Raw genomic sequence first — 9,818 nt, forward strand, 5'->3', positions numbered from 1 at the left:
CTGAAACTCAGCAGCTACTCGTCTCACAAACATGAGAAATATGTGTATATAAAGCTTGAAATGTCCACTTTTAAACGTGACGAAAAGAACATAGTCAAGCAATGCGCACTGTTCAATAGTGGCAACGATATGCGTCCGTTCCACTGATCTATATCAGTGGTCCGTTCATTCACACTTGTCAAAGACGCTGACGTCAGACACACGTCCGTTTACAAACCAATCAATGTCAAGATGCAGCCCACATAGATGATGACGAGTGGACGCAAGTGTGTCACGTAAAGTTCTTTAGTCCGCTCACATAATTGCAATGTGAAACCAAACCAAAACTAACCGAAAGTATCAAATGTATCTCAACGTGAACTTCGGTTCGGACCTTGGTGCAGACTTTCAGGTGTGAAAACGCCCTTAAATGCATTTGTGATGTACTCATTTAGGTGATATAGACAAATAAAAAAATAGATGCACTGTAGACAAACATTAATGGATCTTGAGAGTGTAAATTTCTGTGCTCCCTATGGAGCCTTCAGATTTCAACAAAAATATCTTCATTTCTGTTCCTAAGATGAACGGAGGTCTTATGGGTGTGGAACGGCATGAGGGTGAGGAATAAATTACATTTCATTTTTGGGTGAACTAATCCTGGCCAGCCCTTTGCGGATATAACAGCTTTAACTCTTCTGGGAAGGCTTTCCACAAGGTTTAGGAGTGCATTTATGGGATTGTTGTGAACTTTTATCTTCTAAAGTGTAGGAAACTCAGAAGTGATGACCAGGAGACTTCGGGATTCAAACAGAAGTTATTCTTTTAATGAGAACACTCTGTGCTGCAGGTCGTCCGCAAACAGTCTGATTTAACAGTACCAAACACTGTCATTTATCTACATTTCAGGGGGAGGGATTACAGGGGAGGTGACACTCTGAACAATACAATGCAAATGTTGTATAGGAAAATAGGGACCCACACCAAACATTCCTGTCATCAATCTTGATTCAATCAGCACAACGGTGTCACTCAAATGGACAGATGCTAATCCAATCACTCATGGCTCCAAGAGCCATTAAAGACAAATGGTGCTCATTTTACTTACAATGAAAAGAGACAGGAACTGGCCTGGAAGATTTGCATAGCAGACTGATTAATCTGATATCATCATTTTTACCTTAAATGCTAAATACAATGTACTTTCAAATGTTGTAATCTTTCAGGATTTTATTTTATTTTATCATTCTTCTAGAAGCACATTTGTGAGGTCAGGCACTGATGTTGGAAGAGAAGGCCTGGCTCTCAGTCTCTGCTCTAATTGATCCCAAAGGTGTTCTATCGGGTTGAGGTCAGGACTCTGTGCAGGCCAGTCAAGTTCCTCCACTTCCATGTCTTTATGGATCTTGCTTTGTGCACTGGTGCAGAGTCATGTTTTGAGAGGAAGGGGTCATTCATTACCTCTTGGCAGGTGTAAGCCTTCTCTCATGTGTGAATTCTCATGTGTTTCTCAAGGGTTCCTTTATGAGTGAAACTCTTTCCACATTGTTGGCAGGTGTAAGGCTTCTCTCCAGTGTGAATTCTCATGTGGACTTTAAGATGCCCTTTATGAGTGAAACTCTTTCCACACTGTGGGCAGGTGTAAGGCTTCTCTCCAGTGTGAATTCTCATGTGGACTTTAAGAGACCCTTTATGAGTGAAACTCTTTCCACACTGCTGGCAGGTGTAAGGCTTCTCTCCAGTGTGAACTCTCATGTGTTTCTCAAGGTTTCCTTTATCAGGGAAACTCTTTCCACACTGCTGGCAGGTGTAAGGCTTCTCTCCAGTGTGAACTCTCATGTGGCCTTTAAGATGCCCTTTTTGAGTGAAGCTCTTTCCACACTGAGGGCAGCTGTGAGGCTTCTCTCCAGTGTGAAGTCTCATGTGGCCTTTAAGATGTTCTTTTCGAGTGAAGCTCTTTCCACACTGTTGGCAGGCGTGAGGCTTCTCTCCTGTGTGAATTTTAATGTGTTCCTTAAGGGTTAATTTATGAGTGAAACTCTTTCCACACTGAGTGCAGGTGTAAGGCTTCTCCCCAGTGTGAATTCTCATGTGTACCTCTAGGTTTCCTTTAAGAGTGAAACTCTTTCCACACTGTTGGCAGGTGTAAGGCTTCTCTCCAGTGTGAATTCTCATGTGTACCTCAAGGGTTCCTTTATCAGTGAAACTCTTTCCACACTGTGGGCAGGTGTAAGGCTTCTCTCCAGTGTGAATTCTCATGTGTACCTCTAGGTTTCCTTTAAGAGTGAAACTCTTTCCACACTGTTGGCAGGTGTAAGGCTTCTCTCCAGTGTGAATTCTCATGTGTACCTCAAGGGTTCCTTTATCAGTGAAACTCTTTCCACACTGCTGGCAGGTGTAAGGCTTCTCCCCAGTGTTCATTTTCCTGTGGACTTTTAGGTGCTGTTTTTCTATTAAACTCTTTCCAGACTTTTTTTGTGAGGAAATCTTTTCAGTCTGTGAGCAACTAAAAGATTTTTCTCCAGCTATGAAATCATGATGTTGCCCATACGGATATTTCTCTTCCATTTTATTTAGTTCTTGGCTCTCCACTTTTAGTGCCATCCGATCTAAAAGAGACAAAAAACAAGTTAACCCCAGTTCAATGGCACAAAACAACAGACAAAGACATTAAACCAGAAACATGTATGTTACATCCTATACCCAGTAAGCTACAGAAAGAGGGGTTACATTTCTTTAGGAAAATTTACACACTCACTTTTCATCATGTTTGGATTCTATGTGTTCAGGACACTGCCACGGTTGTTATTGAAGTGGTTTGGAATATAGGGATTTGTGATTTGGGGAAAATATCTAATTGAGATTTTTCTGACAGATATTATGATTCGATTTGCTATTTAAAGGGGTGGTAAACCACAATTTGACTTTTCTAACTTTAGCTAATGTGTAATGTTGCTGTTTGAGCATAAACACCATCTGCAAAGTTACAACGTTCAAATTTTAAAGCAAAGGGAGATATTTGCTTTTAAAGAAATCAATTTCTAAGGACTACAGCAAACGGCCAGTAGGGACTACTAGACATTCCACCAGGGTCTCTGACATCACCAGCCCCAGTATTTACATAAACCCCTCCTCCGAGAATATTAATTAGGGGGGGGGGGGGCATTTTGTATCGCCGCGGGGAAGTGCTGTTGTGGTTAGTAGGCTGGAGTGTTGTTGCCGCAATGCCGACGAAACGCTGTTATTTTCATCAACAAAGTTGCAGGTCCACTTTGTTCAGCCTTTCTAGGGACGGGGTGCGTTGCAGTGCGTTTAACATACAACATCATGTTATATGCATGTGTGTATGAGACAGAGGGGAACAGGTCGCATTGAATTTGAATTTATTTTATTTGATCAGGGACAATGCACAGAAAAAACATTAGTCTTAAAAAGAAGAGATGTCATGTGCCAGGTTATAGCAAAAAATGCTAATTTCCACCCGCAGTCCCTGGACAGGTAGATGTTATAGGCCCTACGTACAGAAGTTCATAAAACATATACAGAATAATACATAAAATCATTACTTCACTCACATCATAAAAACACACTCCACTTCAGGAATCTATCACTCACTCACTCACTCAGAATATACATTATTCATATAATAGTCAATTTAGTGCGTACAAATTTGCTTCAATAATAACCACTGTTTGGTCAGGCGTGTAAATGTACTATAGTTTGTGCACAAAATAATTTCATTTGGTAGAATATTCCAAAGATTCGCTGCTTTATAAAAGAACGATTGTTGACCATATGTGGTTCTACATTTTGGAACTCTGCACTCTCCTCTGACTGTCGACCGTGTGGTTCTAGAAATTCTCTCCGAATTTAGTGTGACAAATTTTCTCAATGGGGGAGCAACAGTGTTATGGATAATTTTAAATAAAGTAGAAATTTGATTATATTTAATAAGATTTTCAAAACTCAAGATGTTATATTTACTTTGTACTTTACAGTGATGGTACTGGCGAGGCTTCTTATCATGTATTTTTATGGCCCTTTTATACAGTGATTCAAGTAATTTTAACGATGTTTTACATGCCTGAGACCAACTGGACATGCAATACAGAAGATGTGGAACAATCATAGTGTTGAGATATATATTTGAGGCATCCGTAGTTAATGAATTTCTAATATGTTTATAGTTCATCAAATTAAATTTCAATTTGTTACTAAGATTTTTTATGTGACTTTTAAAACCAAGGTTCGAATCAATTATTAAACCTAAATATTTTGTTTCATTTACATTTTTAACTGTTTGTCCATTTACTCGAATTTCCTGAGTTACTTGTAATTTACGTCTATTTGAAAAAAACATTGAGACTGTTTTTTCAACGTTTAAAGTCAAACAAGACGTATGTAACCATTGTGCAACTTTTTGCATCTCTTTTGATAATTTGTCAGCAACCTCCAGCTCGTTTTCCCCAGAAGTGAAGATAACCGTGTCATCAGCGTATATGATTATGTCAACGTCCGAACACACTGCAGGGAGGTCATTTATATAGAAACTAAAAAGCAAGGGTCCCAAAATAGACCCTTGCGGCACCCCCATCGAAGTGGCTCTGAACGCAGATTGGATATTATTCACTTGTACACACTGATGTCGGTCGCTCAAATAAGATCTTATCCAATTTTGGGTGTGCTCAGAGAGACTATATTGATTTAATTTACTGTAAAGTATCTGATGATACTTTACAGTAATTTTGCAAACTTTACATTTGCAGCAGATATAGTATATTTAGTGTTCATTTTGGGTTAATAGTTCTTGAAACAGATATTTGGCTATAATCGTTCTAAAATACAAAAGTAACAGTGCCATTCAGTAGCGATCACTATAGATCTGCAGTTTTTACTCTTGAGGACTGAACAGGTTCTGCTCGATCATCTTTACTAAAATTGTCTGGGTCCGATTCGGGCTCAAATTGGTATGGTTTTATTGATGCCATTGTTTCTAATACTGACCAAAGCACAGTCTACCGTTAAAGGTAAGGGGCGTGACGTTTCCGACAAACGTGCACTGCGGTTAGCGAATCACAACACACTGGGCCAGCTAACCAATCTGAGCCCATTGCGTATTTTTGAGGGACTGGCTTCATACAACCCGGAAACCATCAGACCGTTTTTACAAGGAGGGACAGAGCAGTGTAGAATAAAGGTAAAATTTATGAAAAATAATGATTTTTTTTTTAAACGAAGCATGAACACATATTACAGTGCACCCCACAAACACAATCAAGCCTTCAAAAGAATGTGTTTTACCACCCCTTTCATTTTGTTAGGTCAAGCTTCAGCTGCACACCCTCTAAAGCCGGGTGCACACTGTGCGATTTTGGCCACGATTTGGCCGTCTGAGACGGATTTTGAAATCATAAAAGATTTCTCTGATCCTAGGCTAAAATCTGAAGTCTTTGATCCTTAGTTTGACATGTGCACCGACAACCGATTAATGACCGTTGCGATCAAATTTTACCTCGGACAAAATTCTGGCAGTGTCAGAAGATTTAAGGCGCAATCCTGCAGTGTGACTTCTCCTAGGAAGACCGTCAAATCAAGAACCAATAGGAGCGCAGAACCTGATGACGCACTTCGTGCAACAACATCAAATCACAACAGGGAACATGTCGAAAAGAGTCAGGTGAATGAAAAATGCCAGCGCTTGTTTTTGTTGTTTGCTGAATGCTAACATTGTGTCTGTGAATGCGGCTCACCGTTACCGAACATGTCACGGATTGATGATGTAAAACTCAAGAGTCCGTACGAGTCTCTTGCTTGCGTCCGTTTTTCCCGTCTGACTGTCGTACAGTCTGACATAATGACAACTGAGATCCTACAGTGTGACATGTATTACATCGGGGATCATGTTCGTACAGTCAACTCCAATTATAAAATATAAAATGTGTGAAGATGTTTTCTGAGAAGCTGTTGTAATGTAATGGAAGATTTAAAGCATATGGATGAAATGAATGGTTCTATCTAATCTTCAGCTCATTGTGATGAAGCTGCCTTACAAGCAGCAGCCCTCCTGTTTTGGCTGCTTAAAGACTGGGCATGCAAGTAAAGATTGCAGAATCCCATTAATCTGTGAAGTCTGCAATCAAAGGCAACCCTTCTTGTTTCACATAGAAACCAAAAGCAAACCATCACCATTGACAGTAAAAAATGTTCTTGCCACTTTGCAGGCTTGTGGTCAAACTGGGGCCAGGAATGAGGAGTGTGTTCTGTCTATCATTCCAGTACAAGTCAAGGCAAAGTCAGGTACCAAGATTGTCAACACCTATGCGTTTTTGGATCCTGTAAGTTCAGCCAGTTTCTGTATAGAACATCTTATGAGAAAACTGAATTTTACAGGAACAATAAGCTCTATACTGCTCCATACTTTAGCCCAAGAAAGGTCTGTAGACATGCTCTCCGGTCTTCAAATTTCAAGCTCATTATGGAGAGACTTTTGTGGATTTCCGTGGAAGTCATTAACAGTCAAGTCAGAGGACCCCCTACTGGGGTGGGTCGTGAATGGGCCACTAATACCCCTTTTCCACCAAGGCAGTGCTAGAGCTAATTCAGAGCCAGAGCTAGTCCCAGTTCATAGTTGGTTCGACTGTGGAGCTTTCTAAGAACCGTTTGCTTTTCCACATGCTGAGAGCCACAACAGAGCCAGGTCTTACGTCACTGTTTACGTCTCATCTCTCTCAGCAAAGCTAGCGAGGCAGCGGCAATGTTGCCAAGTCCGTGGTTTTGCCGTGGGCTGTTTTTTTCATGTCCACGGGATGAAGCGACCCCAATTATGTGATATTTAGCCCCATATTGCGAATTTTAGTAGGCAACCATGCCAAAAAACACATATTTTTACCCCCAAATGTGATTTTTATTGGGGAATCCCCCCTGGAACGCGATTGGGCTTGTTTTGAGTAGCAATTGGGCGGGTTTGTTGTGAAAACCTGGCAACCCTGCCGGGAAACACAAACACACACACCAGGCTTGTTCGAGGCGCATCAGCGCTTGCCAGACCGATCCACATATGATATAAAAACGCATGAGTGAATCAAAAGCATAAGGAGTCATGTGCTCTCGCTGGACTCGTTATCATACGGCGATCGGTCTCTGCACAGCACCGCTGCGAACAAGCCTTCCATCAACAATGCAAACGTTGCGTTACTATTCATTCACGTGGCTTTACGATCCTACATCGGCATCAAACACAACGCAAACACAGCGAATCCAACGCATTCATGTAGTTTGCCGTAATTTGTATAGACGGAGATTACCAACGAGCAGCAGCTGTTAGCTCCATTAGCTGCTATTTCACAATGGCGGATCTCAAGTGTGTGTTGGTCTTGTTGACTCCGCCCCCAGCGCCTGACGTAATCGGTTCTTACTTCTAGCCCTGTTCTAGCCCAGCAATGTTTTGGTGCTACTTAAGAACCACTTTTCCTGGCTCGGAGCTAGGGCTTTGGGTGTGGAAACACAAAGAACCGATTTGAAACTAGGCTCTGGCTCCGATCTAGCTCTGGCTCTGCTTTGGTGGAAAAGGGGTATAAGAGGTGGTAATAGTGAAAAAGGACTGGCCTGTAGTCTGGCCCGGACTGGCCTGTAGTCACTGCCAATTGGATCTTAGTTGGGTGGCCAATTGGATGGTGATGTTACCATGCCCAGAAACGACCAAAAGTTCATGGAAATAATGGAAACCACAGTCAAGTTTGAAAAGGGTCATTATTATATAGACTTACCTTTAAAGTCTCCTGATATCATCACGCCAAACAAACGCAGTTTCGCGGAACAGCGTGTCCTTGGAAGTTTAAAAGAAATCGAGAATATCAGCAAGAGTATACAACCTTTCTGTCTGATGTAATTGATAAGGGATATGCAGAGGAAGTACTACCTCAGGAGTTGATACAAGAAGATTACCGCACCACGGTGTATATCATCCGAAAAATTTAAATAACATGTGTTGATAATATTATTGCAGACTCTTTGTCCAGATGTCATTTGTAAACTTGTAACCATGTTTACTCTTATGTGTGGGGTGTTACAACCCTATCGTGTGTTTTTTTGACATCAGTATTGTTTTGTGAGTCTCTGTGTGTGTCTGTCCAGGAAGTTAATTTGATTGGTTCCTGCAGGCTGATTGATGCTTTGTCCTGATTGGTCCCAGTACTTTAAAGAGAGAGAGAGAGAGAGAGAGAGAGAGAAGAGAGAGAGAGAGAGAGAGAGAGAGAGAGAGAGAGAGGAGAGAGAGGAGAGAGAGAGAGAGAGAGAGAGAGAGAGAGAGAGAGAGAGAGAGAGAGAGAGAGAGAGAGAGAGAGAGATTGAGATTAGAAAGAAAGAAAGAAAGAAACAAACAAACAAAAAAAAAAACAGACACCCAGAGACCTTGTGTTTTTGAGAGAGTTTTGTGACCTGTATAGTGCAGAGTGTGTTTGTGTGTTAAGAGAGTTTGAATGTGTTAAGAATATTAGAGACTGTGAGTATTTCTGGTTTGTGTAGATTGAACCCTGTTTGTATCAGAGGAACTGTGTTGGTATATTTGACCCTTTGCCTGTTTTCTGACACTGATTTGGACTGCCCTTTTCAGTTTGTTTGCCTGGTTTGTACATATATTGTAAATACTGATTATTTGTATAATTGTGTAAGTAGGGAGTCTGACGCCATTTTTGTTTATTGTAAACTGCTTTTGATCTCTGTTTTTGGTTAGGGAGTTAGGTTTGTATATTGTATTTTCCTTTTTTTTTCTTTTGGCTTAGGGTTTAGAAAGAGGTTTTAAACAAGGAAGTTTTGTTTGTTATTTTGGCCCAGTCAACTCCTGAATCTAAGGTCCAAATTAAATCATAAATTATTTTTGTTCATATTACACTGCTTTTCAGAGTTTTCATGTTGCACCCTTTTCCCCTAGATGGGGCGCAACAGTCAGTGTTTAATTGCGGTGCAGTGTTTAAAGGAACCTTTTGGTCAGCTGCTGCAGGGTCCCCATCTCACCAACTCTCTGTTGGGAGTTCTTAGACAGGAGCCCTAACCTCTTTGCCTACAACAGCTGAAGCACTCCATATGGTTCAGAGTCTCATTGCTGCTTGTGCTAAGGTAGGATTTCAACTGGCACAATGGCTGAGTAATAGAAGTGATCATGTACAGCATTCCAGAAGAACAGAGGTCAAAGAAAATCAAAGAGCTTGACTTGGATAAAGATGATCTGCCAATGGAAAGTACTTGGTCTGTACAGGTGCATTGAAATATCACCATTTACTTTGCCTGTAAAACAGGTGCTCCAAGAAATGTGCAAGTGCAATTTTTGCTGGGATGATAATATTCCACAAGTCATCTCTCAGTGATGGACAAGATGGCTGGCTAACCTGCAATGTAGAGCAGCACTGAAATAATACCAGTATTTAGACCGCATGGATGCTCAAGGTCAAGGAGATGCTTAAGCGGTTTTGTGAAACAAAGGAGGGCTTTACTGGCATCTACTTGTGCACCAGGCACTGAAGCAAATATATTTCATACAATACGAAGAGGAAGGCCAAAATGGTGCCAAATCATTGACTGCTGATGATCTCTCTAAAGCAGAAACCGCTATTATCAGCGAGAGATTTCCTGATGGACGTCCAGTTGTCTTGTCCAAGGACCAGGCTGTAATCAGCAACTGGGCCACATAGGAAGAAATTATATGTTGTAATTTCTCCGTAGGCATTACTGAATAACTAACGCTAATTCCGCTTGTCGGAAAATAATCTCTGGCTGTGTCATATATCGTCGTCTTCAGGGAAAGGTTGGAGAGCTATCTGACTTGCCACCAGCAGAGAGAGTTA

The 9,818-nt window shown here is 41.1% G+C and overlaps 1 protein-coding gene across 1 annotated transcript; it reads right to left on the reverse strand.

Moving 5' to 3' along the window:
* Nucleotides 1-786: 786 nt before the first annotated feature.
* On the reverse strand, nt 787-7,808 carry LOC307122404 (uncharacterized protein). Its single transcript, XM_079846390.1, has 2 exons — nt 7,746-7,808; nt 787-2,588 (listed from the first exon to the last, which is right to left on the reverse strand). Exons 1-2 carry the CDS (start codon nt 7,765-7,767, stop codon nt 1,465-1,467), a joined length of 1,146 nt encoding a protein of 381 aa, XP_079702516.1. The 5' UTR covers nt 7,768-7,808; the 3' UTR covers nt 787-1,464.
* Between the last annotated feature and the right edge of the window lie 2,010 nt (nt 7,809-9,818).

The sequence above is a fragment of the Gobio gobio genome (assembly GCF_949357685.1).
Source record: "Gobio gobio genome assembly, contig: scaffold_86, whole genome shotgun sequence".
Lineage (NCBI taxonomy): Eukaryota > Metazoa > Chordata > Actinopteri > Cypriniformes > Gobionidae > Gobio > Gobio gobio.

What these genes read in the sequence shown, in the direction of transcription:
- LOC307122404 (XM_079846390.1), bottom strand. Translation starts at nt 7,767, where the DNA reads ATGATATCAGGAGACTTTAAAG. An exon ending in GATATCAGGAGACTTTAAAG is followed by an intron (nt 2,589 to 7,745) that starts GTAAGTCTATAT and finishes TGTCTCTTTTAG; the next exon opens with ATCGGATGGCACTAAAAGTG.